Genomic DNA, 16,444 nt, shown 5'->3' on the forward strand with positions numbered 1-16,444 from the left:
TGAATATGCTTCAGGAGTGATGGGTGTAAGTCAGTATTTCCAGTCCAGCAGTTCTGCTGGGGGGGGGGGGGGGGGGGGGGGGGGGGGGGGGGTTTGTTTGGATTCTGCTGGTGGTTGCAGGACCGCTGGCAGTTGATCACACTGGTCGCCTCTTTGTTGACGAGCCCCCCCCCCCCCACTCTATTGGGGGGGGGGGGGGGGGTGTCGCTGTCTCTTTTTCTCCAGAAGGGTTTGTGTTGTATAGCTCCGTCTTCATCCACAGACCCTCTCTACAAATGATCCTGTTTGCTAACGAGGCAAATTTATCTCATTCCGTGTTTGACTCTGGCTCCAATAGAAAAAAGGCACTGATTGAGGCTTGGCAGCATTTTGTGCGTGCGTGTGTGTGAGCGTGCGTGTGCGTGTGTGTGTGTCTGCATGTCTGCCAGCCTCTCTGGATTGTTGAGAGGTCCAGCTGCACCAGCGACTTCTCTCCATGCCAGGAGCAGGTTGTGTCACTTCACCAGTGTGCCAGCAAGTAAGTGTGTGTGTGTACTTGTGTGTTTCCGCCCGCGTGCCCGTGTGTGTGCGCGCGCCTGAGCGCCTGTTTGTGTGCAAGCACCCTCACACCTGCGCGCGTGTGTGTGTGTGTGTGTGTGTGTGTGTGTGTCTGTCTGTCTGTCTGTATGCCGGTTCTGCCTGGCTGGTAAATGGACCAGGGTGTAACGGTTCTGCTGGACTCTGGCGTACTCCTGTGTTCTAATTACACACCCTGCCATCATACAGAAACTGTCTGTGGAACGAGCGTGCGTGCGATCCCCACCGGCCGTCAGGCTGAACTGTGTGCCACCCTCTCGCTGGGCTGCACTGCTCTGGAGAGCTCTGTGGAAAATCTCTGCTTTCCTGACCGTCAACACATCCTGTGTGTGTGCAGATACCTTCTCCTGATGTTGCTTTATGGAAGCGTGGGAGAGTTTCCGTGCGAGGAGACCCATGTTCAGGAGAGTGTCTACAAAGAGCATCTGTGGCGTTTTCGCTGTATTTGCAAAGTGAATTAGCCTTTGTGTGAGTGTGAGCGGCACACGTGCGCGCACCCACACACACCCTTGCGTGCCAGCGCGCGTCGCACGTGTCACCAGCTGGCCGTGTGACATCACCCCGGGAGGCGTGAGCGTGCACGACACGAGTCCTGCTGACACTCCGGCAAACAAAGGAGAGCTCCCAGCCAGCAGCGCAGCACTGTGGTGGGGGGGGGGAGGAGGAGGAGGAGGAAGGAGGACTCCTTCTCCTGCTGGGGTCGCGGGGTTCAGCCTGGACCTGCGATGTTCCTCGGCGTACGTGTTTGGAGAGAGAGAGAGAGAACTCTGCGGGCGGGTTTTATGAAGGGAGCAGACAAGAGGGCGACGGCGCTGGGAATCCTGACATCCTCGGCATGTCGCCGGGAGGAAGTAGTGGGGGAGGGGGAGGGGGGCGGAGCCTGCTGGCTGCTCGCCGCCTCCCTGCGGTCTGCTGCCCTCCAGGGAAGTGGAGCTCCTCTCTGTGCAGACCCAGACGGCTCCCCGAGGAAGCCCGGCGGCTGCCACCGCTACGTCGGTGTTCTCCCAGAACGGAGGAGGGGGAAGGTGCGTTTTATGATGAAGAGTTGAGGAGTCCTGGACCATAGTCTACGTCAGAAAAACACTGCAGATTTTACAAAACGTGCTGTACTGGACCAGGTTGTGCAGGCAGCATTTCCCACATGTATGTCGTCGTGTTTTTAAGTTGGCCGCCCGTTAAAAGCTTCAGATTCCTATAATCCCATCGGCTCTCTTGTCCTGGATGAACTGCAGTGCTTGTGTTTGACATTTATACCTGTTCTATGAACTCTGAGCAAAGTGCACGGTTTATTGGTAAATATTGATATCGGAAAAATATCGTATCATCGATTCCTGCCCAGTTTTTTTAATCGGTACATCCCTAGCAGAATATGGGCCTGTGGAATGTGAGGGCCACTGGAAGGCTAGCTGCATGCTTCGATTTCCACGCTTCCCTCCCTCCCTCCCTCCCTCTCTCTCTATCTCACCTTCACACTCTTGCTGCCTGTATGGTTGTGCGGAGGCTACTTGGTTGTGAGGAGGATGATGAAGATGACTAACGTTTGCTGTCTGGCTTCCCGACAACCCTCAGAATGGGGCTCTAAACTGTCACTGGTTTCCACGTGTTCTCCACCTCCTTGTCTGGCCCCTCCCCCTCGTCTTGCCCCTCCCCCTACCACCTCCACCTGTCTGGTCCCGTCACCCAACTCCTGTGTGTGTGTGTGTGTGTGTGTGTGTGTGTGTGTGTGTCTGCCTCTTCTCCACCCCTAACACATCGTGTCTTATTCCTGGTGTGTCTTGCGCGTGCGTGCACACACAGGTTCAGACGTTTCTCTCCTGCATGGCTGGACTGGTTTGAGGTGAACGTGTGTGGAATGCTGCAGACTATGGGAAGGTTCATTTCCATCATGCCTTTGTGCATCACTGCAGCTGTTCATAAGTGTGTGTGTGTGTGTGTGTGTAAGAGAGAGTGCGTGTGAGCATGCGTGCTTGTGGGGCACTGTGTATTGACCTGTGCATTGTCAGTCAAGCAGTAAGCCTGTCGTGTGTGTGTGTGTGTGTGTGTGTGTGTGTACAAATACGAGTCATCACCTGTCTAATTTGACTTCTTAATGATCATTTGAGTAGTAAAACACAGAGCATTCTGCAAACATCACTCCTGGCTCACCTGCCCTTTACAGCCGCACGGAGAGACTCGTCTGCGTTTGTGTTAAAGGTTGGAAAATATATTGAACACGCGTAGTTATTATGATATGACATTGCTCTTATCAAGCTCTGTGAATATATTATTTATAACTTGGCTTTGTTTAAACTTTTAAAGTAGATTTTTGAGTCATTTTAAAAGCTGGTGTGCCTGGCAGCACTTGGATATCATGGATGTCTGTGTGCTGCAGAATTACTGCACACGTCCGTTCGTTGGTGGTTCATTTTGTTAAGGGGAAAAGTCGGTGTACAGTCAAGCTACTTTCTCATTTGATATTGCTGCTTAGTAAACACACACACACTTAAACAGACACGGTTAAACGGACGAAGCTACTGACTGTTCTCCACGTCCTTGTGTGATCAGCCAAGTACAATACATTTAGGAGAACGTGTGGTGTGCTCCCCAACGGCGCCAGAGACGGGTGGGTAGTCATTAAGACCCTGGGCTGCAGCGGGGGAACGCCACGCTGGCACGGGTTGGGAGAGAGACACGGTGATCCTCTCTGGAGTGGTGCTAACCTGGAGCTCCCTGCCTGTGCTTAGCGGCAGGGCAGCGTGCTGTACCTGTCTGTGTTGCTGTGGCCGGTTTCTCACGATTGTGTTGGGGACACGCAGAGTCCAAGTTTGTTTTCCTGTTTGTCTGTTAATGTAGGAAGCGCAGTGAGACTCTCCCTCTCACCCCCACACCTCCTCCTGGGTGGGGTACTCAGAAAGCTGCATCTTCTCCTGGTGTGTGTGTGTGTGTGTTTATGGCCCTCAGGTGCTGACACTTGAGCGATCCACATGAGCCATTTAACTGAACATGGGAGTGAAAAACGCGTATCTGATATTGGGCGTCTCGTGTGTGTGTGTGTGTGTGTGTGTGTGTGTGTGTGTGTTTGTCCAGATGCATGCTTGCCTGCAGTTAACGGTTCTGAAACAGACTGGTTGAGGAACTGAGCAGAATCAGCCAGGCCCTTCTGGAGCATAGCGGGCCAAGAGTAGCTTCACGGCCAACTGGTCCGTTTGGGTCGCCCACTTGAAGAGAAATATTGGGTTGCTGGTTTTTGGGCCTTTCTGCCCGTGTGAGTGAAGGTGAACACACTGCATGGCCTAAAATGACCTTTGGTGATGGCGGTGCTTTATGAAGACACACTCAAAAGTGATCTATGGACCAACTACATTTAGAACCCTCTCTGAGGTGATGTCTTATAGTCTGTGAATGTGAATTGAACTCTGTGTGTGTGTGTGTGTGTGTGTGTGTGTGTGTGTGTGTGTGTGTGTGTGTGTGTGTGTGTGTGTGTGTGTGTGTGTGTGTGTGTGTGTGTGGAATCAGGGTTTGTAGAATTAATGCGTTACCACTCATGAGGAATCCTCGTTGATCTCGATGGGTTTGTTTTAACATGCGCTGCAGGATTCGGCTCTATGATTTATACATGTTACAGGGTAAATCATTAACCTGAGTTATTTATTTATTTCACATTCACTACCCAGAATGCTTCAGTTTAGTCACATGAACAGTCTTAGAATCAGCATTGAGAGTTCTCAGTAATCATGCGCTTCCTGTTTCTCCCTCTCTCTGTCTCTTTCTCTCTCTCTCTCTGCCTTCTCCCCCACTCTGTTTCTCTTCTCTGTCCTGTCTCCAACACTCTGTCTCTTCTCTGCCCCCCCCTCTCTGTGTCAGATCATAGCGTGGTGTCCCGTTGCAGAGCAGAGGCCATGGCCACAGCTATATCGTGACACACAGGGACATGGTGAGTAGTGCCTCTAACACCGCTGACGTCTCCGGGGCCGTGTTGGACCTGCTTCCCTCTACAGGGGGCCCGCGGTCAGGGCGAGGGCCAGCTGTGTGTGTGAGGAACGGGGGGGGCGAGTGAGAGTAGCTGTGTGTGTGTGTGTGTGTGTGTGAGAGAGAGAGAGAAAAGGAGAGACTCGCTGTGCGAATGAAATTCCCTAGTTCTCAGCTTCTAGCCACTACACAATTTTGGTCTACTCCAGATCCATCAGGGTTTCCCTCACTGGGAGCCCAGACAGAATGAAAATGTGGACCGGACTTCCAGGACAGCGAGGGTTTCCCCTCACAGGGAGCTGAGAGATACCAAAAATGTGGACCGGACTTCCAGGGTGTTACGGCCCTGACTAGAAGCCTCTGCTGACGGGGGCTCCAGTAGTGGGCCGACTCTGAGGCCCTGCTCGGACCCACCAGGCCAGCTAAGCGTGCACGGCGTAGTGAACCCCGCTGGTAGGAGAGCAGGGGCAGGCGTGACCCCAGCGGAGAGCCCAGCGGGGGGGGGGGATGGGGGGGTGGTGGGGGGTGGTGGTTCTGTTGGGCTTCTGCCAGTCACTGCAGTCAGCACTGCTATTGCTAGCTTACAGTCTCAACCATTTAACCTTTCCTCACTAACGGCTTATCCAGATATCTTCGTGTTTCCGACCTAGAGAGAGGAGATCGATCTTTTTTTGTTTGTTATACATGCACGTTTATGTAAACGAACACAATGGAACACAGCAGCAGTGCGGCCGCGTGTCTTATGGGGGTTTCGTCCCGACGCGCCCGTCCCTGGTCAGCGGCAGCTCGACATCGTCGCTCCAGATTTCAGCATGTGCTCCTGCTGCTTTCGTCTGGGTCTGAGGAGGCGTTTCTTCTGCTCTGCGGGCTCCGTGCAGTGCTGTGGGGACCCACGTGCTCGGCGCTCGCCGGTGACCCGTGTGCCAGGCTCGCGCCGGCCGGTTGTTGGGTCACCGCGGCGCCGTTCGTGGGAGGATTCAGCCAGGCCTCCCCCTCCGCCGTTCCACCGCCACTTCCGTTTCTCCGTGCTGAGCCGGTGGCCGTTTTGTAGAACGTTTAAGAACCACAACTCCCTCACAGAGCGCAGCTCGCCCCGGTGGAGGGAGAGGGAGCCGCTCGCCCCGGCCAGGCTGGTCCAAGCTCCCCGGAGCTGTAATTATAGACACGCACATGAACTCTGCTTTTCAGAGTCGCTGAGGCGTGCTAACCTATAGGGAGTTTTAAGCGTTTTGGAATGGGTTCTCTCTCTCTAACTCACTCTCTCATTTCTCTCTCTCTCTCTCTCTCTCTCTCTCTCTCTCTCTCTCTCTCTCTCTCTCTCTCTCTCATATATACCTTTTAAGTTAGCAGTTTAGTTGAATTGCCTAAAAAGCGTAGAGAATTTCTACCCGTTAGCAGCAACTGCAACAGGCACTACTTGATTTGTCTGGTGGCTGAAAATGCCACTTAATGTATAGTAAAGCTCTTTATCTGCTGGACCAACACACACACACACACACACACACTCCTAGACCACAACACTTCAAAGCTTTTCATTAGAAGGTTTGATGCTGGACAGTTCTGCTACTGCAGAGGTCTTCATGGGAATTGGGCTTATCCCGGGATTCGACTTCAGCCATGTAATATTGATATTTTTAGAATTTGGCAAAATCTACCATTTAGCCTATCACCAATGGAAACACATCCTGACCCACTGGATTTAAATATTTAAATATTTCTCCAAGCACCAGAAATGGCTTTTCAAAGCTTTGGGATTCTGCCATTGAATTATTTTTCTTTAAATAGCAGTAGTGTGTGTGTGATGGAGGGCTGCAGTCTTCTGTCTGTCTGAGGTCAGCGTAGAGGTTTCTCATCAGTTCCTCTGCCAATTTGAGCTGCTACAATTGGTCAGAAGTTTGCTAATTCTGATCTTTTTAGTTTTGACCCATGCAGTTGGTTGAGCATTTCAAATCCACCAGCAATGAGCATTTCTTATTTATAAGGCCATTGATGGTTACTGTATAAGCTCATGTGTGAAACGGCATTTACAGGACGTGTGTGTCTGTGTGTGCGCGCGCGCGCCCATTAGCACATCCGGCCTCATCCTGCTGGACGGTCCGGGAACTTTTAACACACGTCACCGCCTGCTCACTCCGTAAATTATAACGGTTTCCGCGAAGCAAGTCGTCAACTGGCTCTCTGATTCATTATGCAGCGTTCATTGCATTTGAACGTTCACCATCGTAATATCGACCGTAATAGTTGCCTTGGTTGCATGTCTTGTGTGTGTGTGTGTGTGTGTGTGTGTGTGTGTGTGTGTGTGTGTGCGTGTGTGTGTGTGCGCGTACCTACACAGCAGTAGCATAACGTCTACTGTGTTCATGTGCTCTTTAGTCCAGGGGAAAAGTGCGGAGCGTTTAAGTCATAGAGCCAGGCTTGCAATCTTTGAGAAACAGACAACTGACACAGCTGATTGGTCAATAAACTGACACCGCTGATTGGTTAAGAAATGTCGGACATTGGCTGATAAATTGGCAAGCTCATCTCTCCTTTTTTCCAATGCTGATTTTTATTAAAATCTTAGCAACAATGTTACAATAAATGCAAAAGCTCAACTAAATATTGATATTTTTCTACCAACACAAGTCTGGTAGTATCCTGTTCAGGCACAATGAAATAAATTGCCAACACACACAATGCACAATAAGCATGTCCATTTTTACACGTGTGTGAATGTATTTAAAGTTTTAGACACTGCGTGAGTCTTCTATTATCCTGCAGCCAATTTATGATCCAGTGATGGGGTGGGGGTGTGGTGTGGGGGTATGAGGGTATGGTGGTGGGGGTATGAGGGTATGGTGGTGGGGGTATGGGGGTATGGTGGTGGGGGTATGGGGGTGGGGGTATGGGGGTATGGTGGTGGGGGTATGGGGGTGGGGGTATGAGGGGGGTGCAGAAGGAGGAAATGGAGTGGAGGAGATTCACTGATCAGCTGTGGCTGGGCATCAGAATGGGATTTGCATAATATGCCTGGCCTTTGAGCACAAACAAAGAGAGTGTGTGTGTGTGTGTGTGTGTGTGTTTCTCTATATATGGTGGTGTGGCTAATGTCAGCAGTATCCTGCTCATCTCTCCCCCATTCACTGGGCTCGGTTGGAGGTGAATGGTTTTAATTTAGTCCCCAGTCTCTCCACCGTCTGCTGTTTTTCTCAACGCTTGATCATTCCGTCCACCTTCATGACGTTTACAGTGATCACCTGTCTGGGTCTGGTTCGCTCTCTTTGTTTCTCTTTAAGACGTGGCGAGCGAGGCAGGTCCTGGATCAGTCTTGTAGCGTCTCTGCGGATGCGTTGGGTGAAATGGGGAAAACGGGCTCAGCTTTCGATAAGACAGAAGGGGCAAGGGGCTGAGCACGAATGTCCTCTGGAAGCGAAGCCTCTCAAAGTCAAAGCAGCTCAGGGATTTAGTTATGCAGAATTATTAATCTATTTTTATTTCATGTTGATGTAACCTGTGTGTGTGTGTGTGCGCGCACACTCTAGGTCTTTTTAATTGGGCCTTTGCAGCCCTTAAGTCGTGCAAAGATGTACTGATCCGTGCGTGTGCTGAGTAACCGTGGCCGGGCCTTTCCCCGTGCACGCCCCATTACCCACATGCGGTCGCGGGGCCCGCTGGGCTGGTTGTGCTCTGGGGCTTGGCGTGCGTAGCCCTAGCGCTGGTGCTGCTAACGCATCACTCTGGCCCCGGGCTGCGTCCCAAACGCTGCGTCCCCGGGCTGCGTCCCAAACGCCTGCTCATCGCCTCATGTCTAGGAAATTCGCTCTTAATGGGGTTGGAATCGGGAGTGGAGCGTTTGGGGAATGACCGTTTCCTGTTCGCGTTGCAGAGCTTATTTGAGTTTGGATAATGAGCTCTTTTGGTCTTAGAAATGAAGGTCTTTCTCTGAAATGTAACGGTGGATCAGTAATGGTCCGGCTGGACCTACAGGGTGGTGTTGATGTTGAGTTTGGCGTGGCTGTCGTTGAGGTGGGGGACTGATTGCTGCCTGTAACCCAACGATGTATGATGATTATATATTTTTTATTGCTCTTTAATATAGCAGAATTGTCTCTTACCTGATCACTCAATTAATCGATGTAATTGATAGAATATTTGATTACTAAAACAATCCATTACTACTTGAACAGTGTGTGTGTGTGTGTGTGTGTGTGTGTGTGTGTGTGTGTGTGTGTGTTGGGGCAGTCCTTCTGAGTCGTCATTGCTTCTCCAAGCCAGATAAAGGTTGCTTTGTAGACTAGCTGGTCTCTTATGTTGGACAGTGTCCCCTTGCAGTGCAGCGTTCAAAAGCACGACTTGTTTAAATCCACATTGGAGTTGTGCAGTGTAACTAGACTCAACATCTGGTCTGTCATATAATATTCGTTACACCATTAGTTATCTGATGAAGGCGTCTCCTGTTTGTTGCACAAGCTCTTCAACAAGACAACAAGGGTCTTGAATCTTTTCAGAGTTTACACTTTTTGTCTGTTTTAGAGTGGGGAAAAGATGTCTGGAATAATGGTTTCCCGCCTTTTTGTTGCATATTCACTTTTTGTAGTAATTGGTTTGAACCACATTGTCTGTGTGTTATGAAATAGCTGTAGTGTGAGAGGTGCACGATTGTGTGTCTAACACCATCTGAGCATTCTCCCATTTTATATATAATTTTATAATTGTCCTTGGTTGCTGGAATGTTCACCCACTAATGACATCCCACAATGCACCAGTAAGCACAGTGTCCTAACGTCTAGTTTGTCCGATCTAGAGTGACGCAGATTACCTTCCAAACAAGATCGACCTGTGTGTTATTTTCAGAAACGTACAGCTGTCCTGTCTGTCTTTGGTTTGCAAAGCTTAATAGGCAAACAAAATATTTGTTTTCTGGGTAACTGAAGTTCTTTTTAAAACTATAACCATAAGGAGACGGGGGGAGGGGGGGTATGAAATCTTGTCTTTATAAATATAGGATCCAATGGATTCTAGTATTGTCCAAGTCTCATGATTATAACCTGTGACACAACCATGTCGTCGTCACCTCTGTGTTGGGAATGATTCAGAAGCGACAGGTCATGTGATCAGAAACCGACCAACGACGACGATCGGGGTGAAGGACGGGTGACGGACCTCTAGCCGACAGATACGTTCTGTAGCTGCTCACTTCCTAAAGGCTCCTCTGCGGTTCCTAAACCTGGTTCAGTGACGAGGACCAAGGAGGCCGTGAGCGGTGTGTCCAGTGTCACTCTAGGAATATGTGGCGAACTGCTCTGGGTGGGCGGAGCCACTCGGCTCGCGTGGGTGGAGGGGATTCCCCTCATGCCAGGTTGAGCTTGCCTGGCCGTGGCCATTTTTTTAAACGAAACCTTCAACGAGAGAGGAATGTGAAGAATACCGTGCCTTTCCTTTCCTTCTGGGCTGACCCTTTTGTTCTCGATACGTGCCTGTGCTGCCGTTACGTAGAGAAAGATGATCGAGAACGTTATGCTGCCGTAGCTCACCTGGTAGATCAGGTAGTGCAAGGTGTCGGCAACTCCAAGGTCACGGGTTCAGTTCCTGGGAAGCATGTGTGCCGTCGTACTGATACATATGGGCACGTTGCTATGGACGTCACTGAGGTGTTCAGGCACTTATGGAGAATGGGAAAAGGATTCGAACTCTCTGGTCCTTTGAAGGAGTAGAACCATGAATGTGGTGTGGGCCCTTGTTTAGAATGAATTGTACGGTCTGTGTCCACGTGTCCATGAGCTGGTGTGTTGGGGTTGGGGTTGCCAGGTCTAGCGCTTTGTCCTCTTTCTTCACCCCCCCCCCCCCCCCCCCCCCCCCCCCCCCCCCCCCCCCACTCCAGGCTGAGCAGGAAGTGCAAAAGCATTCCGGAATGTTCTGGTAGAAGGAAGAGCCTGGGTTGGAATCTCAACCCCCATTCCAATCCCCATCTTTTTCCTCATAGTCTCGTAGGGCCTGGCTGACTAAACACATGGCTCGGGTTGCAGTAAATAGCATCGTCTTCAGTGTTGCTTGGCGATTTCTTCACTGATCACTAGCTACGATAATTGATCGCGATGGCTGTCAAAATACTGGGTTGTTAAGAATAATGGTTATTTTTCCACCGTCCCGATTGGTCAGGGCTTGTCCTTTTTGATGATGAACATCTGAACATCTATTTCTATGGTGTAGTTCCAGGAGAAATGAATATCGCAGGCCTTTTGTGATCAGAAAATCGAATAAGAAACATGTCCACATTGAATGAAACAAACGATCGGGTGATTCAAAGTGATCAGGTGATTCAAAGTGGCTAAGCGCCGATGTTGGTTAGCGTAGCTGCTTTAAATCGGTTTGTGCCCCATTGAGGCCCCTCCCCCCACCGCTCCTCTGCCCCCTCGATGTCGTTTGGGGTGCTGGACTCTTCCTCCCACCACTGGGCTCGTACTGTCGCTGACGGAGGCGTCACTTTAGCCTGCTCGTGCGTGCCTCGAGGCTGTACAGCTCCACGGCCCTGTCTGTGCGCGTGGTCGGTTGAGACCGCCCTAAAGGGGTGGGGCTCTGACGGCCAGGCCACCTGCCACCGCAGCCACTGATGAACACGTTTGGAAGGGTCTCAACTGATGGTGTGTGTGTGTGTGTGTGTGTGTGTGTGTGTGTGTGTGTGTGTGTGTGTGTGATAACCATTCACAGAATCACAGCAGTGGCATTCTCAGCCTCTTCCCTGAGGCCTTTTAGCCGCTGGTCTAACGTTGAAGCATGGATGTGTTTCTAATTACCCACACATGCGCATTACATCACCGTACGTGGCATTATATAAACATACATAAACCAATATGTTAGAGTAGCCTGTGCGATCTTTGTTCCAAACTCATGTTTCTGACTAGTTGTTTTGAGCAAGCTAACTGCAATTTATTAAAATGTTGTCAAATTACAGACTTAATTGAGTCAGCTGGCAAATGAGAAACTGCATCATGTTTTTTTCCTGCCTGGTTGTAAAACTAGTCTTCTCTTGTCAGCCACTTCTCTCCTGAGACTTGTTTGTTCACCTCGGTTGTAGCCACTGCTCTTCCCATCAATATCTCATAGATATCTATCTTTGCGGTTCCAGTTGCCACTGGGTTACGAACTCTCTCTAGTTATCCTAGCTCAGTCCGAAGTGATGAGCCTGTTCCCAGCGCGCGAGAGAGTGACCGCGCAGGCAAGTTTCCTCTGCCACTCCTCGACGTTAAAGTTGTGCCAGTTACTGGTTCCTCTAGCAGGACTCGTTTCCACGACTGGGCCCCCAGCAGCCGTTTCGAGCTCCTCGTGAAGAGACCCGCCCTGCAAGAGTAAATCACTAATCTGATCCTGGGTCTGCAAATTTAAGGTTTGAGCTGGGGCGGGGGGGTAGGTTTGAGCCGCGTTCCTGCCGTTGGTGTCAGTCCTCCTGTTTCCCCTGAGGCGAGGCAGGGAGCCGCTTACATCGTTTGTGTATCTTGGATGCCGTCCTGAATATTTTCTGGATGACAACGGAATCTGACAGTGCAGCTTTCTGAAATGTTTCTCATGTTCTGACCAAAGGGTATAAAGCAAGAGTTCGAAAACACACACACACACACACACACACACACACACACACACACACACACACACACACACACACACACACACAGAAAGCTGTGTGAAATCTGAAACTTTCTCATTAGCGTCCTGTGATGCTTTGTGTTCACAGATTTACAGAGTGTCTCGTAATGCTTTCTTGGGAGCTACAGTACCAAACCCTAAACATTGGTGTAACCACCTCACCTGACCCCTGACCTTCGCCTCATGGCTCTATTTAGGTTTGCAGAAGCCACATTTTGTCTTTCACGGGGAAAACGTGTAAGGATGGACATGCGTCCCAACACAATCCGCCTCGCCATGCAAAGTGGAACTGCAGAACAGGGACAGAAGCTCTAGTGTGAAGAGAACGTGCGCAGCAGTAGAGTGAAAAACACTGTGGGGTTGGTCGCATTTATCGCTTTGTCCGAATGCTTCAATTGGTCAGCTGAGATCGAGGCATTAGCACTGTTGGCAGCTACGGGGGCTACAAGTGTCTAACAGCCATTTTAGACATTGTTTACCTAATAACAATAATAAAGAGCAGCGTCATAGAAGCCTGCCAACGTGACATTTTACAATTAAACGTTTACAATTCAACAAATCGTATGTGCTTACTAGCTAACCCGTTAGACTGCACTTACAAGCAGTAAGTACATTTTTTGTTGTGTGTAACCTTCTGAGAAGTATATAATTCACTCTGAGCAGCAGTCGCTCCAGACGTGCTCACGATGGACGAGGTGGTTAGCGTGTGGAGCAGAACCATCTCTGAAAAATTCTGGTGGCACACGTGTGTTCGGAGGCCTGCAGGATGCCTGTAGAAGCCCTGAGGCACTCCCAACTACTCTCGGCGCAAATAACTTCTTGCTTTTTTCCCCCTTGTTAGTCTTTTTAGTGACGTATCCATCACTTGTTTACCCGGTTTGTTGGGGATATGCTAAATGTGTATGTCGCTTCTCTTCGCAACAATCTTGTTTTACGTGTTTTGGCCAGAAGCCGGGTTATAACGTAACGTTTCGAATGGGTTGCATCTGATTTGCCGAAGTGTGTGTGTGTGTGTGTGTGTGTGTGTGTGTGTGTGTGTGTGTGTGTGTGTGTGTGTGTGTGTGTGTGTGTGTGTTTTCCCAGCTCAATTAGTTATCTTGGTTCACATTCTCACATTTTTGTATCGTTCCCCCAATGGATTCCTCCCCAACGCAAAGTTGCCAGATGATGCTATGGAAAGACATCAATATATACATTTATTAATTAACTGATTGAGCTAATTGGAAGATTGGTGTGTTGATTCTCACGCTGCTTCCCCCTCCCTGCGTGCTAATGTGTGCGTGTGCAGTGTGGCCAGGGGCTGTGAGGGCTCCGCGGGGGGGACTCCAGGCGCACCCGCACGGAGGATGCTGGAGGTGCAGGAGGAGCGAGGAGCACCAGTTACAGGAACGCCCAGCGCAACGCCGCCCAGCGCCACGGCCCGCAAGGACAGGGCCAAAGAACGGCCGGAGGAGGGCCAGGACTGCAGCGGCCCCGCCCCTAACCCCGCCCCCACCGCCGCAGCCGGGCCCCGCGGCGCCCGGGCCAAAGCCACGCCCACGGGGTCATCGTCGTCGGCGTCTGCGCACCCGCACGCCCACGCGCACCCGCACGCTCCCAGTCCTCACCAGCACTCGACCGCTTCAGCCACGGTAGCTCTGGGACTGTCGTCAATGCATTCCAGCAACCCCAAAGTGAGAAACTCTCCGTCGGCTAACGCTCAGAGGTGAGGGCCGTCTGGTTTTGCGAGCGTGCGCGTCGAAAGGCGTTTTCAGACTTGCTTGGTATGCGTACTGTGCTAATTGCATATTTGTTACGTTGTTATCTTAGTATTATTATACCTACAAGTTTTTTTTTTTTTAGCAGTGTGCATGCCTTGGTCTTGTCCCAAAGTGGCCAATTCTCCATTTAAACGTTCAGTAGAATTTCTGCACAAAAAAATAACCCGTATTTCCCTACACTATTTAAAATGGAACTGTGATTACAAATGGCTTGAGCAGTTTGGACTGGAAGATCTGGTGGATGGAGGTAACTGCAGCAACGTGTTTTGGGGTGGGAACCGTGTCCTGGTAGAGCCTCTGGAGGTGCTCCAAACATCTGATTCGACACCCATGAAACTGAGCCCAGTCAGAGCCTTGCATCGACTGTTCCACCCCATGCCTGCCAGGCTTCTCCAGAGCCAACATGGCCGACCCAGGCTTCTCCAGAGCCAACATGGCCGACCTGTGCTGACTCATGCCCCTGGAGCTGTTTAAGCAATGGGCCACTGGCCGCTGCCAGGTTCCTGCTGGGCTTGTCTTGCGCTGGGACTGGTGGCCAGGAGGCTGGACCAGGTCTTTTCTTGATCTACACTTTTGGCTTCAGAGCTCTGTGGGACAGCCATCTTGGATCTAGATTTAGGGCCCCTGCCAAATGTTGTTTCCAGTGTTTCAAGCCACAGTGGCACTTTGAAGAAGCGTATTGAGGGTTCGTTGCCTTCATTCTGTTTCACTGACTACTGAACATCTCTCTTTCTCTCGATTACTCTGTGTGGGAGAATATAGGGCGTTCAGTTCTCTTTCTCTTTGAACGACTGCCCACTTTGCGTTTGTGGAATTGCACCTTCACTCGGGCATGGCACTCACCATGGTGGCTAGTCTTCACGACTTAACATCGTCCCCTCTTGCAGTCCAGCCACTTTTCACTGTGATAATGTTTTGTGAATTCAACGCTGGTCCTCACGTTTTACCAGTGGTTGATCTGGTCAAACAGGGCTTATTATTAAATATTAACTCAACAGTCTGTCAACAGAGACAGAGAGAACGAGAGTGGGGGGGGGGAGAGCAGACGCCAGGGCACCAGTGACCACGGCTGGTGCGTCACCTCCCTGACTCAGGGTTTCCCTCCAACGCGCTTGCCAAGTGTTTCTTCAGGGTGGGGGGGGTTGTGTTTGGCAGCAGTAAGCCGCTGCTCAGGTGGAGGAGGAATTCTGGGGTGGAGTGGAGGTTCCTCGCCACGTCCTTGAGCTCTTTAAGAAACCGTTGAACGGGCTGGTGGTTATGAAGGAAGCCGTGGAATTCATTCCGCAAAAAAAGACTCATCGGACCTTTGAAATCAACCCACTAAGTACACAGGATTACGTTAGTTCTTGAATTGCTTCTGTCGTTTTTTTTTTTTTTTTTTTGCTGTGTACAGTTCCCAGGGTCCTGCATTAAATTCTTGTGGCTAGAGATTATAACTCGGAGAGCCAGTAAACTTCTCATGTAGACCGGACAAACAGCTGTGATCGTTGTCTCACTGTGGACTTAGATCGTTGTCTCTTTTTCTTTCTCACTTTCTTTTTCTCTTGTCCTCAGCAGTCCAAAATCCAAGCAGGAGGCCATGGTGCGTTCACCACCTGTGATGTCTCCCTCCAGCGCTGCCCAGATGGACTCCAAACTGCCCAATCAGAGTAAACAAGGGGGCGCCGGCAGCCAATCACAGCCCTCCCCCTGCGATCCTAAGGCGCTGAGTGGAAGCCACACTCCCAAGGGTGCTCAGGGCTCCGTAGGGAGCATGGGACTCAAAAATGGACAGGGCCTGACCTCAGGCAACGGGGCTAAAAGCAAGATCAAGAGAGAGAGAAGCACTTCGGTTGAGTCCTTCGAGCAGAGGGACACGGGGACGCCTAACAACGAGGGGGACCAGAAAGGTAGGCATACTGCAATCCACTCTTGAAGGTACCATGCTTCTCAGACATTGAAGGGTCTCAAATGTTTAGTCAATGTCTTTGTACTTTTAGTAAGTACATTTCATTCATTTTATCGTTTGGTGAGTCATGTTTTCAGTTATTATTGCCTAGACTTTACATAAAGCAGATTTGTCCTAATACAACAAAGCAAGTGGATTCTTGAAAGTTTACACATTTTTTTACGGTCATTATATGGTTAGTTCTTAAGTTTAACTGGGTATAAATATCTAGCATGAAAAAGGTCTGCAACGGTCTATATTTTAAAATATTTGTCTAAAACTTAGTGCACATACTGACTTCATTAGATTTTGATCCATGCACAACTACCCATTACACATTTATAGATGTCTTAAGGATGCTTCCAGAATGTACCGCAAATATTGAGGGAGAAGAACAGATATTTGTGTGTGTGTGTGTGTGTGTGTGTGTGTGTGTGTGTGTGTGTGTGTGTGTGTGTGTGCGCGCGCGTGTGTGCGTGTAAAATTTGCATTTGTAACTATATTCTCTACTAATGTTTGTTTTTAATGTACATTTATTTGGGTCTGTTCTCTTATCTCCTGTTAAAGTCTCATGGTGTAAAACATGGTGAGGATCTGGTCTACCATTAAAAAC

The 16,444-nt window shown here is 50.1% G+C and overlaps 1 protein-coding gene across 5 annotated transcripts in view; it reads left to right on the forward strand.

The window, feature by feature from the left end:
- bcl9 (BCL9 transcription coactivator) overlaps nt 1-16,444 on the forward strand; it is a 67,465-nt gene that overhangs the window by 41,347 nt on the left and 9,674 nt on the right. For 2 of the 5 annotated variants that reach the window (XM_076983390.1, XM_076983388.1), the window contains exons 3-5: nt 4,420-4,489; nt 13,433-13,849; nt 15,459-15,793. In XM_076983390.1, coding sequence (XP_076839505.1) covers nt 13,491-13,849; nt 15,459-15,793 — 694 coding nt within the window. In that variant the 5' untranslated portion in view covers nt 4,420-4,489; nt 13,433-13,490. The remainder of the gene's footprint in view (nt 1-4,419; nt 4,490-13,432; nt 13,850-15,458; nt 15,794-16,444) is intronic. The other 3 variants (XM_076983392.1, XM_076983393.1, XM_076983391.1) reach the window with 3 other exon arrangements.

The sequence above is a fragment of the Brachyhypopomus gauderio genome, chromosome 20 (genome assembly GCF_052324685.1).
Source record: "Brachyhypopomus gauderio isolate BG-103 chromosome 20, BGAUD_0.2, whole genome shotgun sequence".
Lineage (NCBI taxonomy): Eukaryota > Metazoa > Chordata > Actinopteri > Gymnotiformes > Hypopomidae > Brachyhypopomus > Brachyhypopomus gauderio.